Raw genomic sequence first — 26,155 nt, 5'->3', positions numbered from 1 at the left:
CCAGCCTACATTTACGTTTTGGAGGACCGGCCAAACTCTTTGCAAAGCAACTGCATTGTTTTACATTCACCAGCAATGTATGAGGGGTTCCAATTACTCCACATGTTTGTCATTTTCCCCTTTTAAAAAAAGTTATAGGCTGGGTGTGGTGACTCATGCCTGTAATCCCTGCACTTTGGGAGGCCGAAGTTGGTGGATCACCTGAGATCAGAACCAGCTTGGCAACATAGTGAAACCCCATCTGTACTAAATATATAAAAATTAGCCATGTATGGTGGTATGTACCTGTAATCCCAAATACTTGGGAGGCTGAGGCAGGAGAATTGCTTGAACCCGGGACGTGGAGGTTGCAGTGAGCCGAGATTGTGCCACTGCACTCCAGCCTGGGCAACAGAGACTCCATCTCAAAAAAAAATTATAGCCATCCTACTGGGTGTGAAATGATATCTCATTGTGGTTTTGATTTGCATTTTCCTAATGACTAATGATTTGGAGCATCTTTTCATTTGCTTCTTGGCCATTTTGAAATCCAATAAATGTGTCTTTCAACTTTTTTCTTTTTCAAGATTGTTTTGGCTATTCTGAGTCCCTTATGTTTCCATTTGAATTTTAGGATCAGCTTGTTACTTCCTGACAAAAAAAGGCAACTGAGATTTTGATAGGGATTACATTTAATCTGTAGATCTATCTGAATAATATTGTTTTTTAATCCACAAACATGGATATCTTTTCATTTATATAGGTTTTCTGTAATTTGTTTCAACTATGTTTATAATTTTCAGTGTACAAGCCTTACATTTCTTTGGTTTAATTTATTTCTAAGATTTTTATTATTGATGCCTGTATTAGTTTGCTTGGGGCAGTAGCAGAATACCATAAGTGGTGTGGCTTAAACAATGGAAACTGATCTTCTTACAGTTCTAGAGACTGGAAGTCTAAGATTAAGGTGCCAGCAGAGTTGGTTTTGGGTGAGGCCTCTCTTGATGGTTTGCAGACTGCCTCCTTCTTGCTATGTCTTCACATAGCCTTTTCTCTGTACATATGGAGAGAGAGAGAGTAATCTTTGATGTCTCTTCCTCCTCTTCTTTTTTTTTTTTTTTTTTTTTAATTTGAGACAGAGTTTCGCCCTGGAGTACAAGGCACAATCTCAGCTCAACACAACCTCTGCCTCCCCGGTTCAAGTGATTCTCCTGCCTCAGCTTCCCAAGTAGCTGGGACTATGGGTATGGGCCAGCATGCCTGGATATTTTTTTATTTTTAGTAAAGATGGGGTTTCTCCATGTTGGTCAGGCTTGTCTTGAACTCCTTACCTCAGGTAATCTGACCACCTCAGCCTCTCAAAGTGTTGGGATTACAGGCGTGAGCCACTGTGCCCGGCCAGATAAGGATTCAGTCTTTCACCAACAAGTATGATGTTAGCTGGGGCTTTTTGTAGATGTCCTTTATCAAATTGATGGCATTTCCTTCTATTCCCAGAGTGGAGTGTTTTTATCATAAAAAAATATGGGATTTTGGCCAGGCACGGTGGCTCACACCTATAATCCCATCACTTTGGGAGGCCGAGACAGGCGGATCACCTGAGATCAGGAGTTTGAGACCAGCCTGGCTGACATGGTGAAACCCTTTCTCTGCTAAAAATACAAAAATTAGCCGGGCATGGTGGCAAGTGCCTGTAATCCCAGTTACTCAGGGGGCTGAGGCAGGAGAATTGTTGGAACTTGGGAAGCAGAGGTTGCAGTGAACAGAGAGATTGTGCCACTCCAGCCTGGGCAGCAGAGCAAGAATCCATCTCAAAAAAAAAAGATTGAATTTTGTTTAATGCTGCTTCTACCTCTATTGAAATGATCATGCAAATTTTATCCTTTATTCTTTCAATATGGTATGTTAAATTGATTGATTTTCATATATTGAGCCAACCTTGCTATCCTGGGATAAATTTCATGTGGTTTTTGGTGTATACTCCTTTTTATGTGTTGTTGGATTCAGTTTGCCAGTATTTGGGGGGAGTGTTATGTCTGTATTCATAAGGAATATTGATTTGTAGTTCTCTTGTGATGTTCTTTCATCTGGTTTTGATATACCGGTCTCATAGAAGGCATTGGGAAGAGTGTGCTCCCTTTTTATTTTTTGGGAAGAGGGGAATTCTTCTTTATATGTCTGGTAGAATTCACCAGTGAAGACATCTGACTCTGGGCTTTTCTTTGTGAAAGGTTTTTTCTGTTTGTTTTGTGTTTTACTACTAATGCAATCTTTTTGCTTATTATAGGCTTATTCAGGTTGTCTATTTTTTCTTGAGTCATTCAGTAGTTTGTCTTTGTAGGAATTTATCCATTCCATCTAGGTTACCTAATTTGTGGGCATATGGTTTTTTTGTTTGTTTTTTGTTTTGTTTTGTTGAGACAGAGTCTCACTCTGTCACCCAGGGTGGAGTGCAGTGGCACAATCTTGGTTCACTGCAACCTCCACCTTCCAGTTCAAGCAGTTCTCATGCCTCAGTCTCCCAATTAGCAGGGACTACAGCCATGCACCACTATGCCTGGCTAATTTTTTTGCATTTTTGGTATAGACAGGGTTTCAACATGCTGGCCAGGCTGGTCTCAAACTCCTGGCCTCAAGTGATCTGCCCACCTTGGCCTCCCAAAGTACTGAGATTACAGGCATGAGCCCCTGCACCTGGCTGGCATACAATTCTTTATAAAATTCTCTTAAAATCCCTTTTGTTTCTATAAGGTTGGTTCAATAATGTATTTCTTTCAATCCTAATTTTAGTAACTTGAGTCTCATTTTTTTCTTAGTCTGCCTTGCTAAAGATTTGTCAATTTTGTTGATTTTTTTTTCCTAGAAACAACTTTTGGTTTTATTGATTTTCTCTATTGTTTTTCTGTTCTCAACTTTATGTGTTTCTACTCTAATCTGTATTATTCCTTTACTTCCACTTGCTTTGGATTTAGTTTTCTCCTCTTTTTTGAGTTTCTTAAAATGTAAGATTAGGTAATTTATTTGAGGCCTTTATTTAATGTAGCATTTACAGCTATAAATTTCCCACTTAGGTATGCTTTAGCTGCATCTCAAAAGATTTTACTACATTGTTTTTGGTGAGTTTTGTTTTGTTTTTTGTTTTTTTGAGATGGAATCTTGCTGTCACCCAGGCTGGAGTGCAGTGGCACAGTCTCAACTAACTGCACCCTCTGTCTCCCAGGGATTCTCATGCCTCAGCCTCCCGAGTAGCTGGGGTTACAGGTGCACACCACTACACCCAGTTAATTTTTGCATTTTTAGTAGAGATGGAGTTTTACCATGTTGATCAGGCTGGTCTCAAACTCCTGACCTCAGGACATCTACCTGCCTCAGCCTCCCGAAGTGCCGGGATTACAGGTCTGAGCCACTGTGCCCAGCCCTAATTTTACTACATTGTGTTTTTGTTTTCATTCACTTCGAAGTATTTTCTAGTATCTTTTGTGATTTCTTCTTTGACTTAATAGTTTTTTGGAGTGTGTTGTGTGGTTTCCACAGATCTGTAAATTTCCCAAGTTTCCTTCAATTATTGATTTATTATGATATTGTTTGTGGTGAGAGAATATACATTGTATGATTTCAATCCTTTTAAATTTATTTATTTATTTATTTATTTATTTTAGATGGAGTTTCACTCTTGTTACCCAGGCTGGAGTGCAATGGCGTGATCTCAGCTCACCGCAACCTCCGCCTCCTGGGTTCAAGCAATTCTCCTGCCTCAGCCTCCTGAGTAGCTAGGATTACAGGCACGTGCCACCATGCCCAGCTGCTTTTTTTTTGTATTTTTAGTAGAGACGGGGTTTCACCATGTTGACCAGGATGGTCTCGATCTCTCGACCTCGTGATCCATCCGCCTCGGCCTCCCAAAGTGCTGGGATTATAGGCTTGAGCCACTGCGCCCGGCCCTTTTAAATTTATTGACACTTGTTTTATAGTCTAACATATGGTCTGTTTTGGAGATTATTCCATGTGCACTTGAGAAGAATGTATATTCTGTTGGTTTAGGGTGGAAAGTTCTACAGATGTTCCTTAGATCTAGTTGGTTTGTAATGTTGTTCAAGTCTTCTGTTTCCTTGTTGGTTTTCTGTCTAGTTGTTCTGTTTTTGAGAGGGAAATATTATTTGTCTAATTAGTACTGTTGAATTGCTTATTTCTCCCCTTATTTTCCGTTTAATGTATTTTGAGGCTCTATTTTAGGTGGATATTTGTTTATAATTGTCGTAGCTTCTTTTTTTTTTTTTTTTTTTTTTTTTTTTTTTTTTTTTTCCTCTGTTGCCCAGGCTGGAATGCAGTGGCGTGATCTTGGCTCACTGCAACCTCCATCTCCCAGATTCAAGCGATTCTCCTGCCTCAGCCTCCTGAGTAGTTGGGATTACAGGCACCCCATTACCACACCCGACTAATTTTTGTTGTTTTTAATAGAGACAGGGTTTCACCATATTGGCCAGGTTGGTCTCAAACTCCTAACCTCAAGTGATCCACCTGCCTCAGCCTCCTAAAGTGCTGGGATTATAGGCATGAGCCACTACACCCAGCCTGTATCTTCTTGATGGACTGACTTTTAAAATCATTATTAAATGTCCTTTTTTTGTGTCTAGTAACATATTTTATCTTAAAGTCTTTTTTTGTCTCATATAAGTAGAGCTACTTCAGCTCTTTTCTTTGGCAATAATAAAAAAGCCAGATGGGACTGGAGTGGTGACTCACTCCTTTAATCACAGAATTTTGGGAGGCCTAAGTGGAGGATCTCCTGAGGCCAGAAGTTTAAGACCAGCCTGGCCAACAAAATGAGACCCTGTCTCTTTAAAAAAAAAAAAAAAAAAAAAAAAAGTTAAAAATTAGCTGGGGTGGCCGGGCGTGGTGGCTCACGCCTGTAATCCCAGCACTTTGGGAGGCCGAGGCGGGTGGATCATGAGGTCGAGAGATCGAGACCATCCTGGTCAACATGGTGAAACCCCATCTCTACTAAAAATACAAAAAATCAGCTGGGCGTGGTGGCGCGTGCCTCTAATCCCAGCTACTCAGGAGGCTGAGGCAGGAGAATTGCCTGAACCCAGGAGGCGGAGGTTGCGGTGAGCCGAGATCGCGCCATTGCACTCCAGCCTGGGTAACAAGAGTGAAACTCCGTCTCAAAAAAATTAGCTGGGGTGTTAGCCTATACCTGTAGTATCAGCTACTCAAGAGGCTGAGTTGGAAGGATCACTTGAGACCAGGACTGAAGCTGCAGTGAGCTGCACTCTAGCCTGAATGACAGAGTGAGATCCTCTTTTGAAAAAAAAGGGGGGGTTGTGGGGAGATAGATAATGATCACTTGAGCCCAGGAGTTCAAGACCAGCCTGGGCAATACAGACTCCATCTTTAAAAAGACTTTTTAAAATTAGCTGGGTATGGTGGCATGTGCCTTTAGTCCCAACTACTTGGGAGGCAGAGGCAGGATTGCTTAAGTCCAAGAGTTCAAAGTTGCAGTGAGCTATGATCATACCACTGCACCCAAGTTAGGCAATAGAGCAAGATTAAACCATCTCTAAAGATTAAAATAAGTGAAATAAATTATCTCTTATAGACAGAAAATAGTTGGATCATGTTATTTTTATCCATTTTTCTAATATTTGCCTTTAGATTGAAGTACTTGATTTATTTACATTTAGTGTAATTACTAACAAGGTAGGATTTATGTCTGTCATTTTGCTGTTTTCTATATGTCTTTTGTGTTTTTCTTATTCTTTTACTGATTTTTTGTAGGTATTTTCTAATGTACCATTTTAATTTCTTGTCATTTCTTTTCCTATATTTCCAAAGGTATTTTCTTTTTAAATTTATTTTATTTTATTTATTGTCTTTTTGTTGTTGAACACGAAACAGAATTCATACAGTTTATAGTTGGGGCTGTCTTTTTTTTTTTTTTAATTTATTTTGCTTTAGGTGCATACTGTATCTGGCATTTCTCCCCATGTTATCCCTCTCCACTCCTACTCCCTTCCCACACCCCCACTTCCTGCTGTCTCTCCCCTACCTGCACCCCCACCAACTACCCCCAGTGTGTGATGTTCTTCTCCCTGAGTCCATGTGTTCAGCACCCACCCATGAGCGAGAATGTACAGTGTTTGGCTTTCTGCTCTTGGGTCAGTTTGCTGAGAATGATGGTTTCCAGATTCATCCAAATCCCTACAAAGGACACAAACTCATCTTTTTTTATGGCTGCATAGTATTCTATGGTGTATATGTACCACATTTTCTTTGTCTAGTCTATCATTGATGGGTATTTGGGTTGGTTCCAGGTCTTTGCTATTGTACACAGGGCTGCAATGAGCATATGTGTGCATGTGTCTTTATAGTAGAACAATTTATAGTTCTTTGGGTATATACCCAGTAGTGGGATTGCCGGGTCAAATGGAATTTCTATTTCTAGATCCTTGAGAAATCCCCACACTGTCTTCCACAATGGTTGAACTAATTTACACTCCCACCAACTGTGTAAGAGTGTTCCTATTTCTCCACATCCTTTCCAGCATCTGTTGTCTCTAGATTTTTTAATGATTACTATCCTAACTGGTGTGAGATATCTCACTGTGGTTTTGATTTGCATTTCTCTAATGACCAGTGATGATGAGCATTTTTTCATGTGTTTGTTGGCCTCATATATGTCTTCTTTTGAAAAGTGTCTGTTCATTTCCTTTGCTCACTTTTGAATGGGGTTGTTTGGTTTTTTTCTTGTATATCTGTTTTAGTTCTTTGTAGATTCTGGATATTAGCCTTTTGTCAGATAGGTAGATTGCAAAATTTTTTTCCCATTCTGTTGGTTGCCAGTTTGCTCTTATGATGGTTTCTTTTGTTGTACAGAAGCTCTGAATTTTAATTAGATCCCATTTGTCTATCTTGGCTTTTGTTGCCTTTGCTTTTGGTGTTTTAGTCATGGCATCCTTGCCTATGCCTATGTCCTTGATGGTTTTGCCTACGTGTTCTTCTAGTGTTTTTATGGTGTTAAGTTTTATGTTTAAATCTTTAATCCATCTGGAGTTAATTTTAGTGTAAGGTGACAGGAAGGTGCCCAGTTTCTGCTTTCTGCACATTGCTAGCCAGTTTTCCCAATACCATTTATTAAACGTGGAGTCCTTTCCCCATTGCTTGTTTTTGTCAGGTCTGTCAAAGATCAGATGGTTGTAGATGTGTGGTGTTTCTTCTGGGGCCTCTGTTCTCTTCCATTGGTCTATGTCTCTGTTTTGGTACCAGTACCATGCTGTTTTGATTACTGTAGGCTTCTAGTATAGTTTGAAGTCTGGTAGTGTGATGCCTCTGGCTTTGTTCTTTTTTGCTTAGGATTGTCTTGGCTGTGCGGGGTCTTTTGTGATTCCATATGAAATTTCAAGTGTTTTTTTCCAGTTCTGTGAAGAAGGTCATTGGTAGCTTGATGGAGATAGCATTGAATATCTATAGATTACTTTGGGCAGTATGGCCATTTTCACAATATTAATACTTCCTAACCATGAGCATGGAATGTTTCTCCATCTATTTGTGTCCTTTCCTATTTCATTGAGCTGTGGTTTGTAGTTCTCCTTGAAAAGGTCCTTTACATCCTTTGTTAGTTGTATTCCTAGGTATTTTATTTTCTTTGTAGCAGTTGTGAATTGGAGTTCACTCTTGATTTGTGTTGCGTTATTGGTATATACGAATGCTTGTTGCGTTATTGGTATATACGAATGCTTGTGATTTCTGCACATTGATTTTGTATCCTGAGACTTTGCTGAAGTTGCTTATCAGTTTGAGATTTTGGGCTGAGATGGTGGGGTCTTCTAGATATACGATCATGTCGACCGCAAATAGAGACAATTTGACTTTCTCCTTTCCTATTTGAATACCCTTTATTTCTTTCTCTTGCCTGATTACTCTGGCTAGAACTTCTAATACTATATTGAATAGGAGTGGTGAGAGAGGGCATCCTTGTCTAGTGCCTGATTTCAAAGGTAATTCTTCCAGCTTTTGCCTGTTCAGTATGATACTGGCTGCAGGTTTGTCATAAATGGCTTTTATCATTTTATGATACATTCTGTTGATACCTAGTTTATTGAGAATTTTTAGCATGAAGAGCTGTTGAATTTTGTCAAAGACCTTCTCTGCATCAGTTGAGATAATCATGGTTTTTGTCTTTCATTCTGTTTATGTGATGGATTATGTTTATGGATTTGCATAAGTTGAACCAGCCTTGCATCCCCGGGATGAAGCCTACTTGATCATGATGGATAAGCTTTTTGATGTGCTGTTGCAATCTGTTTGCCAGTATTTTATTGATGATTTTTGTGTTGATGTTCATCATGGATATGGGCCTGAAGTTTTCTTTTTTAATTGAGTCTTTGCCTGGTTTTGGTATCAGGATGATGTTGGTCTCATAAAATGAGTTAGGGAGGATTCCCTCCTTTTGTATTGTTTGATACAGTTTTAGGAGGAATGGAACCAGCTCCTCTTTCTATGTCTGGTAGAATTCAGCTGTGAACCCATCTGGACCTGGACGTTTTTTGGTTGGCAGGCTATTGATTGCTGCCTCTACTTCAGCCCTTGTTACTGGTCTATTTAGGGTTTCAGCTTCCTTCTGGTTTAGTCTTGGTAGAGTACAAGTGTCCAGGAATTTATCCATTTCTTCCTGGTTTACTGGTTTATGTGCATAGAGCTGTTTGTAGTAATCTCTGATGGTAGTTTGTATTTCTGTGGGATCAGTGGTGATGTCCCCTTTATCTTTTTGTATTCCATCTATTTTATTCTTCTCTCTTTTCTTTTTTATTAGTCTGGCTAGCAGTCTATTTTGTTGATCTTTTCAAAAAAACTAGCTCCTGGATTTATTGATTTTTTTTTTTGAAGGGTTTTTTTGTGTATCTACTTCTATTCAGCTCTGATCTTAGTTATTTCTTGTCTTCTGCTAGCTTTTAAGTTTTTTTGATCTTCCTCCTCTAGCTCTTTCAATTTTGATGATGGAGTGTCAATTTTAGATCTTTCTTTGTTTCTCATGTGGGCATTTATTGCTATAAATTTCCCTCTTGACACTGTTATAGGTGTTCCAGGGATTCTGGTAAGTTGTGTCTTCATTATGGTTGGTTTCGAAGAACATCTTTATTTCTGCCTTCATTTCATTATCCATTTGACACTCAGAAACAAGTTGTTCAGTTTCCAAGTGTTTGTGCAGGTTTGTTTGTGTTTCTTAATCCTGAGTTCTAGTCTGATTGCACTGTGGTATGATAGACTGTTATAATTTCCGTTCTTTTGCATTTGCTGAGGAGTGATTTGCTTCCAATGATGTGGTCAATTTTAGAGTAAGTGCAATGTGGTGCTGAGAAAAATGTATATTCTGTGGATTTGGGGTGGAGTGTTTTGTATATGTCTATTAGAGCCGCTTGTTCCAGCTCTGCATTCAAGTCCTGGATGTCCTTGTTAATTTTCTGTCCTGTTGATCTGTCTAATATCGACAGTGGAGTGTTGAAGTCTCCCACTATTATTGTGTGGGAGTCTAAATCTCATTTTAGGTCATTAAGAACTTGCTTTATGTATCTGGGTGCTCCTGTGTTGGGTGCATATATATTTAGGATAGTTAGCTCTTCCTGTTGGATTGATCCTTTTGCCATTATGTAGTGTCCTTCTTTGTCTCTTTTAATCTTTGTTGGTTTGAAGTCCATTTTGTCAGAGACTAGGCTTGCAACCCCTGCTTTTTTTTTTTTTTTTCTCTATTTGCTTGGTAAATCTTCTTCCATCCCTTTATTTTGAGTCTTTGTGTGTCTTTGTATGCGAGATGGGTTTCCTGAATACAGCACACCAATGGGTCTTGACTTTTATCCAGTTTGCCAGTCTGTGTCTTTTGATTGGGGTGTTTAGGCTGTTTACACTCAATGTTAATATTGTTATGTGTGAATTTGATCCCGCCATTTTGTTACCGGCTGGTTTTCTTTCCTATTAGTTGACTCATTTTCTTCATTGCATTTTTGGTCTTTGCCTACTGGTTTGCTTTTGCAGTCAATGGTACTTGTTCCTTTCCATGCTTAGTGTTTCTTTCAGGAGCTCTTGTAGGGCACGTCTGGTGGTGACAAAATCTCTCAGTAATTGCTTGTCTGTCAAGGATTTTATTTCTCCTTTACTTACGAAGCTTAGTTTGGCTGGATTTGAGATTCTGGGTTTAAAGTTCTTTTCTTTAAGGATGTTGAATATTGACCCCCACTCTCTTCTGGCTTGTAGTGTTTCTGCCAAGAGATCTGCTGTGAGTCTGACTGGCTTCCCTCTGTGGGTAACCTGACCTTTCTCTCTGGCTGCCCTTAGCACTTCTTCCTTCATTTCATCTCTGGTGAATCTGACAATTATGTGCTTTGGGATTGCTGTTCTTGAGGAATATCTTTGTAGAGTTCTCTGTATTTCTTGAATTTGAATGTTGGACTGCCTTGCTAGGCTTGGGAAGTTCTCCTGGATAATAGCCTGGAGTGTATTTTCCAACTTGGATTCATTCTCCCCGTCATATTCAGGTACACTGATCAAGCATAGGTTAGATCTTTTCATATAATTCCATATTTCTTGGAGGCTTTGTTCATTTCTTTTCACTCTTTTTTTCTCTTGTCTTGCCTTCTCTTTTTATTTCATTGAGTTGATTGATCTTCAATCTCTGATACCCTTTCTTCTGCTTGATCGATTTGGCTATTAAAACTTGTGTTTGCTTCACATAGTTCTCGTGCTGTTTTTCAACTCCATGAAGTCGTTTATGTTCTTCTCTAAGCTGGTTATTCTAGTTAGCATTTCGTCTAACCTTTTTTTAAGTTTTTGGTTTCTTTGCATTGAGTTAGAACATGTTCCTTTAGCTCAGAAAAGTTTGTTATTATCCACCTTCTGAAGCCTGTTTCTGTCAATTTGTCGTACTCTTTCTCAGTCATGTTGTGTTTCTGCGTTGTTGAGGAGTTGTGATCCCTTGAAGGAGAAGAGGTGTTCTGATCTTTGATGGTTTCATCTTTTTTGTGCTGTTTTTTTCCCATCTTAGTGGATTTGCCTAGCTGTGTTGTCAGGGAGCTGCTTAATGAGCTCACTTGTCTGCCTATGGAGGCACTACTGGGTTTCTAGGGACTCCTTCAGGTTACTAGGGAACCTTCCTGTGTGTCTTTTTTGTTTATACTGGAAGATGAGGCCCCTATTCCCTTGACCTGTAGGCACTGCTGGTTGGTCAAGAACGCTATCGCTTTGCTAGGTAGGCTCCATGTTTTTTTTGTTAAAACCTGTAGCCCAGTCCCACCCCTCTAGTGGTGGGTTGTGCCCTTCCTCCACTGGGTTGGATCATTCAACGTTCAGCTCAGACTGTGGCATTGGTTGCTCAACCCACTAGAGTCAGAGCTTCAGCCCTCTGGAGTTTGTAGGGGAAGATAGGGACCTACTCAGCCGCACCCGGCCGTCTCCCCCTTTCAGCTTCCTCTCTCTCTGGTCATGTGGTAGGGGTCTGCTGTGCTGCTCCATCTGTCCTGATTTATTATCTTTTTTAAATTTTTGAGATGGAGTCTTTGTTGCCCAGGCTGGAGTGCAGTGGCATGATTTCAGTTCACTGCAGTTTCTGCCTCCTGGGTTCAAGTGATTCTTGTGCCTTGGCCTCTTGAGTAGCTGGGAGGTGCATGTCACCACACCTGGCTAGTTTTGATATTTTTAGTAGAGGCAGGGTTTCACCATGTTGGCCAGGCTGGTCTCAAACTCCCGACCTCAACTGATTCACCTGCCTCGGCCTTCCAAAGTGCTGGGATTAAGGAATGGGCCACCACACCCAACCAAAAATTTATTTTATTTTTTAGAAACAAGGCAATCATGGCTTACTGTGGCCCTGAACTTTTGGGCTCAAGTGATTCTCCCAACTAAGCCTCCTGAGTAACTGGGACTACAGAACGCACCACCTTGCCCCACTAATTTTTCTTGTTTCTTTTTTTTGTATTTTTTGTAGAGACAGGTCTTTACCATGTTACCCACGCTGGTCTCAAACTCCTGGGCTCAAGCCATTCACCTGCCTCAGCCTCCCAAAATGCTAGGATTGGAGCTGTGAGCCACCATGCCCAACCAGTTAATTTTGTTTTTAAAAATTTTTGTAGAGATGGATCTTGCTATGTTACCCAGGCTAGTCTCAAACTCATGGTCTGGTTAGCTGGGTGTGGTGGTTCTTGCTTGTAATCCCAGCTATTCAGGAGGCTGAGACAGGAAAATTGTTTGAATCCAGGAAGCAATACTGCACTCCAGCTTGGGTGACAGAGCAAGACTCTTATCTCCAAAACAAAACAAAACAAAACAAAAGCAAAACAAAACACTCCCAGCCTCAAGTGATCTGCCTGCCTCAGCCTCTCAAAGTACTGGAATTACAGATATGAGCCACTGTACCTGGCCTAAGGTTACTTTGTTAGTAGTTTCCTGGTGATTGCAGTTGATATCTTAATTTATGGTAATCTAGTTCGGATTAATACAATTTTTGAATGAATTTATTTTATGAAATGAATATATTATAGAAAAAACTTTATTTTTATGTAGCTCCATTCCTTGTCCCTTCCTTTATGCTTTTTTTTTTTTTTTTTTTTTTCCCCAAGACAAGATCTCATTCTGTTGCCCAGGTTAGAATGCAAGTTCAAGTCATTCTTGTGCTTCAGCCACCTGAGTAACTGGGATTACTGTACAGGCAATGTGCCACCACACTCAGCTAGTTTTTGTTATTTTTAATAGAGACAGGGTGTCACCATGTTGCCCAGGCTGGTCCCGAACTCCTGAGCTCAGGCAATCTACCCACTTTGGCCTCCCAAAATACTTGGATTACAGACATGAGTCACTATGCCCAGCCCCTTTATGCTGTTTTTTAATATATGTAAACCTCTTTATATATTATAAGTCCATTAGCACCACTTTATTATTACTGCTTTATGCCATTGTCTTTAAATTAGAAGAAAAAAGTTACAAACAAAAGTACATTTATGTTGTCTTTTATATTTACTTTTGTAATTACCTTTACCAAAGTGTTCTTCATTTCATCATGTGGGTTTGAGTTACTGTCTAGTTCCCTTTCATTTCAGCCTGAAGGACTCCCTGTAGTATTTCTTGTATAGCAGGTCTGATACTGACCAGTTCTCTCAAGTTTTTTTTATCTTGGAATGTCTTAATTTCTCCTTTGTTTTTGAAGGATAGTTTTTCAATATACAGAATTCTAGGTTGACAGTACTTTTTCCTTTCAGGACCTTGAATATGCTATCTCACTGGCTTCTGACCTAAATGGTTTCCAAGGAGCAATGAATTAATCTTGTGGAGGATTTTTGTATGTGATTAATTGCTTCTCTCTTGTTGGCTTCTAAATTTTCTCTGTCTTCGACCATCAGTCATTTTATTATGTATCTACATATTGGTGTCTGATTTTATTCTATTTGAAGTTTACTGAGCTTCTTGGATGTGTAATTTAATGCTTTTCCATTGTTTCTTTGGATATTCTTATTTATCTGAATTCTCTCCTTCTGGAACTTTCATTATGCATATATGTTGATACAGTTGATAGTGTCCTCCACCTCTTCCTCCTCAACTGAATGACCTCAAATGATCTGTTTTCACATTCACTGATTTTTTTCTTCTATGAGTTCAAATCTGCTGTTGATCCCATCTGTTAAGTTTTTCATTTCAGTTACTATACTTTTTAACTCCAGAATTTATATTTTTCATTTAATTCTTTTTAATAATTTCTTTCTGTTTATTGATAAACTATATTTGGCAAGATGTCATTCTCATATTTTCCTTTAGGTTTTTAGCCCATGGTTTTCTGTAGTTCTTTGAAAAAAAAAATGTGTGTGTGTATATATATAGATAGATAGATAGATAGATAGATGAACTGATATAAAGTCTTTGTCTAGTAAGTCCAACATCCAGCTTCTTCAGAGATTATTTCTCTTGACTGCTTTTTGTTCTGTGTATGGTCATGCTTTCTTTTTTTTTTCTTTTCTATTCTTAATAATTTTGTTGAAAATTAGAAAATTTAAGTAATGTAGAAATTATATAATAATCTGAAAATCATATTCCCCCACCACAGGGCTGCTTGTTGTCATTTGCTTCTGTGTAACTTCCCTAAACTATATTTGTACAGTCTATATTTTTTGTTATGTGTGTCTATAGATGTCTTTGCTTGAAAAGGATTCTATTTGTTCTTTTTTTTCCCCTCTATCCCACATTCATTTAGTTTCCAGGACCTGTCAGTATTAATTACTGACAGGTATTAATTTTTTTTTTTTTTTTTTTTGCAGTATTCTCGCCTTTCATTCTCTTGGCACCACTCCAACTCAGATCCTATTTCCTTTTTACCTTGATTACTATAGAGGCATTCAAACCAACTCACTTCTAGCTCTCTCCCTTTCCAATTTAAACTGTGTATCATTACTTTTTTCTAAGCGTAATTTAAGCATTGTATCCTCCCTAACCAAGTAAAGGTTTTCAAAAAAAAAAAAAAAAAAAAAGCAAGGATGATTAGGTTTGGAGAGATTTGCCCATATTTTAAACTGAGAAAAACCTTGTCTCAAAGGAGTGACTGCATGTAGGATAGTGTGAGGAGTAACTGAGCATAAAGTCTTAGAGGAAGCAAGAGAGACTTTGATCAGAACAACTTGCCTTGTGTACAATCAGAAGGCCTTTATTTTCTGACACAGGATTGAAGGTGCTAAGGAGGTACTGATACAGTATAGGCATTACAGGACAAATGAAAAAGAGAGAGTATACGGATATTATCTTCCCTTTTGTAGAGGAGTCATCTGCTCAGATAGGGTTAAGTATGATCCTGGAGTCTTAGAGAAAGTCATTTCAGAATAGTCACAGAAAAATGAGAAAGATTTTTTTCTTGGGAAGTGTAAAAGGATTGTAAGGACTTACTCTTATGAAACGTTCTATGTAACAATGCCACATTGTCTTTAAAGTTCTTAGTGACATTGGTCTTCAAAAAGAAACCAACTTGTATCTGCTGGGGCTCAGAAACTGATGCCCCAAAATATGGTGCTTTGATATGCTGAACTGAAAATGTAGTTTTTCAAGATCTCTCTGATCTTCCCCTCTCTTTCTACCTCCCCCACCCACCATCCCCAATTGCTGTCTCCTAATCTTCTGTCTGTCCCTAAGCACAGGGCAAAATTTCCTTATCTGCCTAAAGTCTGGACCCACCAAAGAAAAAGCAATTACCTCTGTTCCCTTTTCTGAATTTTCATTAACTGAACTTATGAAAGACTCAAGTCTGTCAACACAGCTGGACAGACTTTTGCACAAGCTGTTGTTTGCTCTATGGGCCCAACAGACTTTGTTCTAGGTCATTATATGTTCTTCAAGTCCATTGAATTCCCTTAAACATTTACTATCCTCCTAACATCATCCACACTTCCTCATCTCCCTTTCCTGTGGTGTGGTAATCTGTCTGTGATTCTCCCCATTCTTGTTAATAGATTCGTTTGCTTTTTTTTCCTATTAATCTGCCTTTAGTCAGTTGATTTTTAGTAACCATTCAGAGGGCAAAGGGGACGTTTTTCCTTGGTCCTTACATATTCTATTTGAAGATGTCCACTTAAGGTTGATCCTTGTAAGCTGAGGTATATTTATGGCATATTTTTTAAACCTTTATTTTGCTACCACATGTCAGATGGGCCAAATTTTAAACGTGCTTTCCCATACATTTTCAGATAATCAGCACAACCACCCTCAGAGACAGGCTGTGCACAAATGGCTTTTGCTTTTTTTTGGTGAGGGGTGGGAGGCAGAGTTCACTCTATTGCCCAGGCTGGAGAGCAGTGGCTCAGTCTTGGCTCACTACAACCTCCCCCTCCTGGGTTCAAGGGATTCTCCTGCCTCATCCCCGCAAGTAGCTGGGATTACAGGCATGCACCACCAAGCCTGGCTAGTTTTTGTATTTTTAGTAGAGACAGGGTTTCACCATGTTGGCCAGGCTGGTCTTGAACTCCTGGCCTCAGGCAGTCTGCTCGCCTTGGCCTCCCAAAGTGCTAGGATTGCAGGCAGGAGCCATGATACCCAACCTGCTTTTGCTTTTTTCACACATGAGAAAATACCTAGATGTTTATGGACCTGTGCAGATTACACATTGTGTACCGCAAATCCAGGACTCAATTAGGTTTTACAATCTCAGTTTGGTGCTCTAAGCTCTTTGCAACACAAGCATTAACAACCATATGAAGAGAATAGTCCTTGTGGGTGAGAAATTCTGTTTTCCAGCTGCAACACATGACATACAGCACCTGAGCAATAACCACAATTAAGGGGAACGTGAGAGCTAATGAAGGCAGCAGAGACAGCAAAAAATAGTGACAATTCATGCCTTCCAATTTATAATGTTCCATTTAATGTGTTATTTCATTTGATCCTTCAACAATTTTATGAGGAAATTATGATTATGCTCATTTTAAAACAGGTTAGGAAACAATTGCTGAGAGCTTGAAATATTTGTCTAAGAACACATAAGTGGTATGTGGTAAAGCTGAACATTCAAACTCAGGCCAACTTATTAGAAATCTCATTCTTGCCGGGCGCAGTGGCTCACGCCTGTAATCCCAGCACTTTGGCAGGCTGAGGCGGATGGATCACGAGGTCAAGAGATCGAGACCATCCTGGTCAACATGGTGAAACCCCGTCTCTACTAAAAATACAAAAATTAGCTGGGCATGGTGGCGCACGCCTGTAGTCCCGGCTACTAGGGAGGCTGAGGCAGGAGAATTGCTTGAACCCAGGAGGCGGAGGTTGTGGTGAGCCGAGATCGCGCCATTGCACTCCAGCCTGGGTAACAAGAGCAAAACTCCGTCTCAAAAAAAAAAAAAAAAAAGAAATCTCATTCTTTTCACTAAACGTGATCATCCTTGGAATCATATACCAAATTCTTGATCTTTTTAATTTTTATTTGTCTCAAGATATTTTCTAATTTCCCTGGTAATTTCTTCCTTGATCCACTGGTTGTTCCAATGTGTTGTTTAATTTCCACACTTATGAATTTTTCAGTTTTCCTTTTGCTATTGATTTCTAGTTTTATTTCACTGTAGTCAGAAAAGATACCAGGTATGACTTCAATCTTTTTTTTTTTTTCTTTTTTTTTTTTTTTACTGGTTGGACTGTTCTGTATAGGTCCAATTGGTATATAGTATTGTTCAAATCATTTATTTCTTTATTGATCTTATGTCTGGTTGTTCTATACATTGCTGAATATGGATTATTGAAATCTATTTTTGTGTTACTGTCTATTTCTCCCTTCAATTCTGTTAATGTTTGCTATAGATATTTGGAGGCTTTTATGTTAGGGACATATATATTTATAATTCTTATGTCTTCTTGGTGAATTAATGCTTTTATCATTATATAATATTCTTTGTTGTGACCATTTTTGACTTAAAGTCTATTTTGTTGTTTATAAGTGTGGCCCCTTTGCTCTCTTTTGGTTACTATTTGTATGGAATATATTTTTCCATCCTTTTATTTTCAGCCTTTGTGTGTCCTTATATCTAAAGTGAGCCAGAGACAGCATATAGTTGGATCTTGTTTTTTAAATCCATTCAGCCATTGGATGTCTGTTGATTTGGGAGTTTAATCTATATACATTTAAACCAATTACTGATAGAGAAGGACTTAAAATTGCCATTTTTTTCTTTTTGTCTTATAGTTAATTTGTCCCCTTTTTCTTCTCTTGGTGTCTTCCTTTGTGTTTCATCAATTTTTGTAGTGATATACCTTGATTCCTTTCTTAGTTTTTTTTTTCAGTCTTCTATAGGTATTTCCTCTGTGGTTACCATAGGTTTTACATAAGACATAACAATCTATTTTAAACTGATAACAACTTAACTTCAATTGCATATGAAACTCTACTCCTTTACATCACTCCTTTATGTTATCAATGTCATAAATTACATCTTTTTATATTTGTATCCATTAGTATAGTTTTATAGTTATAATTATTCTTTCCCGCGGCCCCACCCCCCCAAGATGGAGTCTTGCTCTGTAGCCCAGGCTGGAGTGCAGTGGTGCGATCTCAGCTCACTGCAACCTCCACCTACCGGGTCCCAGTTCAAACAATTCCTACCTCGGCCTCCCAAGTAGCTGGGATTATAGGCACGAGCCACCATGTCCAGCTAATTTTTGTATTTTTTATTAGAAATCGGGTTTCACCATGTTGGCCAGTCTGGTCTTGAACTCCTGACCTCGTGATCCACCCACCTCAGCTTCCCAAAGTGCTGGGATTACAGGCGTGAGCCACTGTGCCTGGCCAGTTATAATTATTCTTATGATTTTACCTTTTTAATTCTATACCAGAATTAAATGTTATTTATATGCCACCATTACAGTATTACAGGATTTTGTATTTGTCTAAATATTTACCTTTACTAAAGAGCTTTATATTTTTTCATATGCTTTCATGTTGCTATCTAGTCCTTTAGTTTCAACTTGAAGGAATTTCTGTAGCATTTCTTATAAGGCAGGTCTAGTGGTGATGTACTCCCTTAGCTTTTGTTTATTTGGGAAAGTCTTTAGTTCCTTTCATTTTTGAAAAATGAAACCATTTTCATGTTAGATATAGTGTTTTTGGTTACCAGATTTTCTTTTTTACTCTTTTTTCCGAGATGGGGTCTTACTCTGTCATCCAGGCTGGAGTGCAGTGGTGTAAATCACGATTTTCTGCAACTGCAAACTCATAGGCTCAAGCAATCCTGTCTCAGCCACCCAAGTAGCCAGTACTACAGGGACATGCCAAAATGCCCAACTAATTTTTTTTTTATTTTTTATTTTTTTATAGAGATGGGTGTCCCTATGTTGCCCAAGCTAGTCCTGAATTCCTGGGCTCTACTGATCCTCTCACTTAAGCCTCCCAAAGTGCTTGGATCACAGGTATGTACCACCATGCCCACTCTTTTGGGTTTTTTTTTTTCTTTCAGCACTTTGAAAGTGTCATCCAATCCATCCACTCCCTTCTAGTCTGTAAGATTTCTGCTGAGAAATCCACTGATAATATTATAGCAGCTCTGTTGTATGTGATGAGTTGCTTTTCTCTTGCTGCTTTCAAGACTCTCTTTTTGTCTTTGCTGTTTGACAGTTTTATTATAACACATTTCTTGTGGGCCCATTGAGTTCATTCTGATTAGAATATTTTGAGCTGCTTGAATTTTTTTTTTTTTTTTTTTTTTTTTTTTTTTTTTGTGACAGGATCTTGCTCAGTTGCCCAGGCTGAAGTACAGTGGTGTGATCACAGCTTACTGCAGCCTTAACTGCCTGGGCTTGAGGGATCCTCCCACCTCAGCCTCCCAAGTAGCTGGGAGCACCAGCATGAGCCACCATGCCTGGCTTATTTTTTTGTTGAGATGGGGTTTTGCCACATTGCCCAGGCTGGTCTTGAGCTCTTGGGGTCAAGCTGTCTGCCCACCTCAGCCTCCCAAAGTGCTGGGACTACAGATGTAAGCCATCACATCTGGCCTAGTTATTATATTTTTCAGCTCCAGAATTTCTGATTGGTTCTTTTAGTTTCTAACTTTTTGTTGATATTCTTATTTTGTTTATGCATGGTTGTCCTAATTCATTTAGTTGTCTGTGTTCTCTTGTAGTTCACTGAGGTTTTATGATTCTTTTGAATTCTTCGTCAGGTAATTGGTGTCTATTTCTTTGTTTTCTTTCTTTTTTTGAGACGGGTTTCTCTCTGTTGCCCAGGCTGGAGTGCAATGGCACAATCTTGGCTCACTACAACTTCCACCTCCTGGATTCAAGCGATTCTCCTGCCTCAGCCTCCCAAGTAGCTGGAATTACAGGCATGTGCCACCACACCTGGCTAATTTTTATATTTTTAGTAGAGATGGGGTTTCACCATATTGGCCTCAAACTCCTGACCTCAGGTTTAAAAATCTTGATACAGTCTGTGCAGTAAAGTGTTAAATCAGCAGGCTTAGGCTACTCAAACTCTGCAAATTCCAAATAATGGACTGACCCTTGACCAGCTCCTGGGAACTAACTTCTAAAGCTTGGAATATCCTGCCTGATAAGAGTGTCTTTGTATGCCTGAGGCCTTGGGCCACATTGGAGCTATTTGTCCAGGTGGATTATGCTAACAATGTGATTTATGGTGAGTGCCTGTTTTTGTATGCCTGAAATCCTGGCCACACAGTATCAATTTGACCTGTGCAGCTGGAGACTGATAGCTAAGGTCATTTACACAGGGCTGCATACCTATATGACTGCCTCCAGTAGAAATGCTGAACACTGAGACTCAAGTGAGCTTTCCTGGTTGGCAAAAATTTGTAGGGTGTCACACATCATTACTCAGAGCATTAAACACTGTCTGTGAGACTAGTAGAGGACAGCTGAAAGCTGATGGCTGGTTTCTCCTGGGCTTTGCCTTATGTGCCTTTTCCCTTTGCTAATTCAAATCTGTATCCTTTCCTTATAATAAACCATAACCATAGGCTTAACAGAGTTTTCAGAGTCCTATGACTCGTAGTGAATTACTGAACCTGAGGGTAGTCTTGGGGACTCTTGACATAGTTCAAATCATTCACATTGAGCTAGCCAAATTTGTCATAACCACTACAGCAATTAGGCCACATGTCTCTCAGCAGCCAAAACAAAAGTTCATTTGAACAAACATTTAATGAATGCTTATCATTTGCTAAGTACTAGGAAAGTGCAAAGACTCAAAGATAAATACATTCATGCGTTGAGCTACAGCCTTGGCATAGGTCTCGCCAGCTTTCAAAATATAAGTAGGACCTCATGTACCTAGGAGGTATTATTTTCTTTCTTGTTGCTTCCAGTTTCTCTCACCCAACACATCATTCTATATCTTATTCATCGGCATTCTATATCTTATTCATCTGCATTCTATATCGGGCCATGCTTAAAAGGAATTCTTTTTGTTTGCAAGGTAATGACTTTTTGAGGGCTTTTGTTTTAATTTTTGAAATGTTTGTTTTTAAAAGTCAGGTCTATTGAGGCTAATTTATATATAGTAAAATTCACTCTTTATATAATTCTGTGAATTTTGACAAATATACAGTCATATAACCACCACCCATGTCAAGATACAGAACATTTCTATCACCCTGAAAAATTTCCTCACATTCCTTTATAGTCAAGTTTCCTCTCCTCACCTGCAGTTCCTGGCAACCATTGATCTGTTTTCTCTCTCTAGTTTTGCCTTTTCTAGAGTGCTGTATAAGTGGAATCATATGGTATGTACTCCTTTGTGTTTGCCTTTTTTTTTCTCTCAACTGACCACAGTGCTTTTGCAATTCATCCAAATTGCTGCCTGTATCACTTGTTTGTTCCTTTCCATTGCAGAGTAGCTTTCCATTGTATGTATGTGCCACAATATGTTTATCCATACACCAGTGGTTAGACATCTGGATTGTTTCCAGTTTGGGGCTACTTCGAATTAGGCTACTATGAGCATTCACATTCAGGTGTTTGTATGGATATGCTTTCATTTCTGTTGCATAAATACCTAAAAATAGGATTGCTATGTCAAATGGGCGAGTATGTTTATAAGAAATTGCCTGTTGTTTTTTCAAATGGCTTTACCATTTTGTATTTCTGCCAACAATGTATGAGATTTCCAACTGTTACTCATGCTCATCACCACTTAGTATTATTAATCTTTTCTTTTTTGTTTTTGTTTTTTCTCCCTCACTCTGTCGCCCAGGCTGGAGTGCAGTGGTGCGATGTCAGCTCACTGCAACCTCTGCCTCCTGGATTCAGTCTCCTGCCTCAGCCTCCTGAGTAGCTGGGATTACAGTCATGTGCCACCACACCTGGCTAATTTTTGTATTGTTAGCAGAGGTGAGGTTTCACCATGTTGTCCTGGCTGGTCTTGAACTCTTGGCCTCACTTGCCTCGGACTCCCAAAGTGCTGGGATTACAGATGTGAGCCACTGCGCCTGGTCTTTTTGAGACACAGTTTCACTCTGTTGCCCAGGCTGGAGTGCAGTGGCACAATCTCAGCTCAATGCAACGTCCGCCTCCTGGGTTCAAGTGATTCTTGTGCCTTAGCCTCTCAAGTAGCTGAGATTACAGGCGTGTACCACCATGCCTGGCTAATTTTTTGTATTTCTGGTAGAGATGGTGTTTCACTATGTTGGCCAGGCTGCTCTTGAACTCCTGAGCTCAAGTGATCCACCCACCTTGGCTTCCCAAAGTGTTGGGATTATAGGCATCAGCCACTGCACTGGCCTAGTATTATCAATCTTTTCTAATTTTAGCCGCTTAATAGGTGTCTAATGGTGACTCATTGTGGTTTTAATTGGTATTTCCCTAATGACTAATAATGCTGAGCATTTTTTCTTATTTTGCTTATTTGCCATTGTTAAATCTTCATTGGTGAGGTGTGTGTTCACATTTTTTGAAATCAGTTTTTAATTTGGGCTGTTTATCTTCTTCTTATGGAATTGTAAGACTTTTTTTTTTTTTTTTTTTTAAGACAACCTCCTCCTCCTGGGTTTAAGTGATTCTCCTGCCTCAGCCTTTGGAGTAGCTAGGATTGCAGGCACAAGCCACCATTCCTGGCTAATTTTGTATTTTTAGTAGAGATGGGGTTTCACCATGTTGGCCAGGCTCATCTCAAACTCCTGACCTCAAGTGATCCACCTGCCTCGGCCTCCCAAAGTGTTGGGATTACAGGCACTTGGCCTGTAAGAGTTCTTTATATGTTCTAGATACAAGTCCTTTATCCTAAATGTGTTTTTCAACTGTTGTTTCCTAGTCTGTGGCTTATTTTTTAATTTTCCTGACAACGTCTTTTGATGAACAGTTCCTAGTTTTGATGAAGTCCAATATGTTAATTTTTTTTAATGGTTAGTGTTTTTGTTTCCTAAGAAGTCTTTGCCTACCCTAAGGTCAGGTTTTCTCCTTCTAGATGTTTTACAGTTTTAGCACTTACATTTTGGTCAGTGATCCACATTGGATTTTTTTTTTTTTTAATACGAAGTCTTACTCCATCACCCAGGCTAGTGTTCAGAGGAGTGATCTCAGCTCACTGCAACCTTTGCCTCCTGGGTTCAAGCAATTCTTGTGCCTCAGCTTCCCAAGTAGCTGGAATTACAAGTATGTGCCACCACACCTGGCTAATTTTTGTATTTTTAGTAGAGACGAGGTTTAACCATGTTGGCCAGACTCGTCTTGAACTCCTGACCTCAAGTGATACACCTGCCTCAGCCTCTCAAAAGTGCTGGGATTACAAATGTGAGCTACTACACCTGGCCCGGATTAATTTTTATCTATGAAACAGTGTAAAGGTTGAGGTTCATCTTCTGCACATATACATCCTATTGTTCTAGGACCATTTATTTAAAAGATTTTTCTTTCTCCCATTAAATTATGTTCGCACTTTTGTAGAAAATAAATTAACCGTACATGTACTTCTGGCCTCTCCAGTTCCATGGATCCTTATGTCTGTCTATATCTATCTCTAAGTCTATTCATGCTGTCTCCAATCTTGATTACCATGGTTTTATATTAAGTCTCGAAATCCTGTGGAATAGGCCCTACAAGTTCATCCTTCTTTTCCAAGTTGTGGAGGTACTTCCAGGACTTTGCTTTTCCATATTAATTTTAGAATTAACTTGTCAATTTCTACAAAATGCCTGCTGGGATTTTGGTTGGGTTGCATTAAATCGTCAATCAATTGGGGAGAGTAAATATCTTAACAGTACTGCATCTTCTTATCATGAACATGGGATTTCTCCCCATGTATTTAGGTCTTTTATTTTTCTTAGGATATTTTGTAGTTTTTAGCATACAGGTCTTTTGCATTGCCTGTTAAATGAATCCCTAGGTATTTTATGTTGTTGATGCTACTGTAAATATTTTATTTTAATTTTTAATAATTTGTTGCTAGTATAGAGAAATACAATAGATTTCATATATTTTATATATGTATATACTTTGTCTTTTTTTTTTTTTTTTTTTTTTTTTTTTTTTTTCTGAGACGGAGTTTCGCTCTTGTTACCCAGGCTGGAGTGCAATGGCACGATCTCGGCTCACCGCAATCTCCGCCTCCTGGGCTCAGGCAATTCTCCTGCCTCAGCCTCCTAAGTAGCTGGGATTACAGGCATGCGCCACCACGCCCAGCTAGTTTTTTGTATTTTTAGTAGAGACGGGGTTTCACCATGTTGACCAGGATGGTCTTGATCTCTCAACCTCGTGATCCACCCGCCTTGGCCTCCCAAAGTGCTGGGATTACAGGCTTGAGCCACCGCGCCTGGCTACTTTGTCTTAAAAAAAAATTTTTTTTTTTTTTGAGGAGTCTTGGCTCTGTCACCCAGGTTAGAATACAGCCACTGTGCCCAGCCCTTGCATCCAACTGTAAAGTATAACTATCACTGCACAAAGTTCTCTCATGTTTTGTTTTTTTTTTTTTGAGACGGAGTTTCGCTCTTGTTACCCAGGCTGGAGTGCAATGGCGCGATCTCAGCTCACCACATCCACCTCCCGGGTTCAGGCAATTCTCCTGCCTCAGCCTCCTGAGTAGCTGGGATTACAGGCATGCGCCAGCATGCCCAGCTAATTTTTTGTATTTTTAGTAGAGACGGGGTTTCACCATGTTGACCGGGGTGGTCTCGATCTCTTGACCTCGTGATCTACCTGCCTCGGCCTCCCAAAGTGCTGGGATTACAGGCTTGAGCCACCGCGCCCGGCCAGTTCTCTCATGTTTCTTTTCAGTCGCCACCACACTACCAGAGGCAGTGTGGTAGAATAATAATAATAATAATAACAAAGTAATAAAAATTAATCCCACACTATTTTTAACTAATCTCCAGTGAAATTCTTTTTAAAATTATTTGGGACCAGGCATGGTGGCTCAGGTCTGTAATCCCAGCACATTGGGAGGCCAAGGCAAGAGGATTGCTTGAACCTAGGAGTTTGAGACCAGCCTGGGCCACATGGCAACCCCCTCATCTCTACCAAAACAGATTTTTAAATTAGCCAGGCATGGTGGTGTGCACCTGTAAGCTGTGGTCTCAGCTACTTTGGAAGCTGAGACAGGAGGATCACTTGAGCCCAGGAGGTCAAGGCTTTGGCGAGCTGTGTTCATGCCACTGCACTCAAGCCTGGGTGACAAAATGAGACCCTGTCTCAAAAAGAAAACTTATTTGGGAAATCTCTGGATTTCTTAGATCTACTGTTCTTGGCTACAGACTCTAAAGAAGTCACAAAAATTTTCCTGTCTTTTCTTAGCTAATAGATATTTTGTTTTTTTTTCTTCAAGTTATTCTAAATTATAAAACAGGAGAGCTGCTCTTCAAACTGTAGAACAGGTATTTAACAAAAACTTTTTATTTCCATAATTCCTAATTGCTTGGATCTAAGGAAGAATATATTTAATGGGCAAAAGTCTCAAAAGAAAAAGCAGGTCACTATTGCCCATTCCCATTTATCAATAGTGCAGCTTAGCAAAGCTCACATTGTATTGTGCAAGGTGAAAAGAACCCTCTCAGGGTTCCCTGTTGCAGGATATGATTAAAGCCTAGTGACAATAAACCAAGCTGGCCTCAGACAGTCCTTTTCTTTTTTTTTTTTTTAAATTTTAATTTTAATTTTTTATTGCATTTTAGGTTTTGGGGTACATGTGATGAACATGCAAGATTGTTGCATAGGTACACACTTGGCAGTGTGGTTTGCTGCCTTCCGTCCCCTCACCTGTATCTGTCATTTCTCCCCATGCTATCTCTTCCCACCTCCCCGCCCCCCCACCCCTCCCCCATTTCCCCCCAACGGACCCCAGTGTGTAGTGCTCCCCTCCCTGTGTCCATGTGTTCTCATTGTTCAACACCCACCTATGAGTGAGAATATACGGTGTTTGATTTTCTGCTCTTGTGTCAGTTTGCTGAGAATGATGGTTTCCAGGTTCATCCATGTCCCTACAAAGGACGTGAACTCATCGTTTTTGATGGCTGCGTAATATTCCATGGTGTATATGTACCACATTTTCCCTATCCAGTCTATCATCGTTGGGCATTTGGGTTGGTTCCAGGTCTTTGCTATTGTAAACAGTGCTGCAATGAACATTCGTGTGCACATGTCCTTGTAGTAGAATGATTTATAATCCTTTGGATATATACCCAGTAATGGGATTGCTGGGTCAAATGGGATTTCTTTTTTTTTTTTTTTTTTTTTTTGAGAT

General features: G+C 39.5%; 1 protein-coding gene across 8 annotated transcripts in view; it reads left to right on the top strand.

The window, feature by feature from the left end:
* Window positions 1-26,155, top strand: part of LOC141582622 (uncharacterized) — a 77,857-nt gene that overhangs the window by 8,599 nt on the left and 43,103 nt on the right. For 3 of the 8 annotated variants that reach the window (XM_074391167.1, XM_074391166.1, XM_074391165.1), the window contains exons 2-3: window positions 18,791-18,882; window positions 19,696-19,793. The exons of 1 other annotated variant lie outside the window; for it this stretch is intronic. In XM_074391167.1, the coding sequence (XP_074247268.1) occupies window positions 18,791-18,882; window positions 19,696-19,793 (190 nt within the window). Of the gene's footprint in view, window positions 1-18,790; window positions 18,883-19,592; window positions 19,794-26,155 lie in introns of all 8 variants that reach the window. 4 more of the 8 variants (XR_012515499.1, XR_012515501.1, XR_012515498.1 and 1 more) reach the window with 3 other exon arrangements.

The sequence above is a fragment of the Saimiri boliviensis genome, chromosome 21, assembly GCF_048565385.1.
Source record: "Saimiri boliviensis isolate mSaiBol1 chromosome 21, mSaiBol1.pri, whole genome shotgun sequence".
Classification (NCBI taxonomy): Eukaryota; Metazoa; Chordata; class Mammalia; order Primates; family Cebidae; genus Saimiri; species Saimiri boliviensis.
This window is presented reverse-complemented; position numbering and strand designations above follow the sequence as displayed.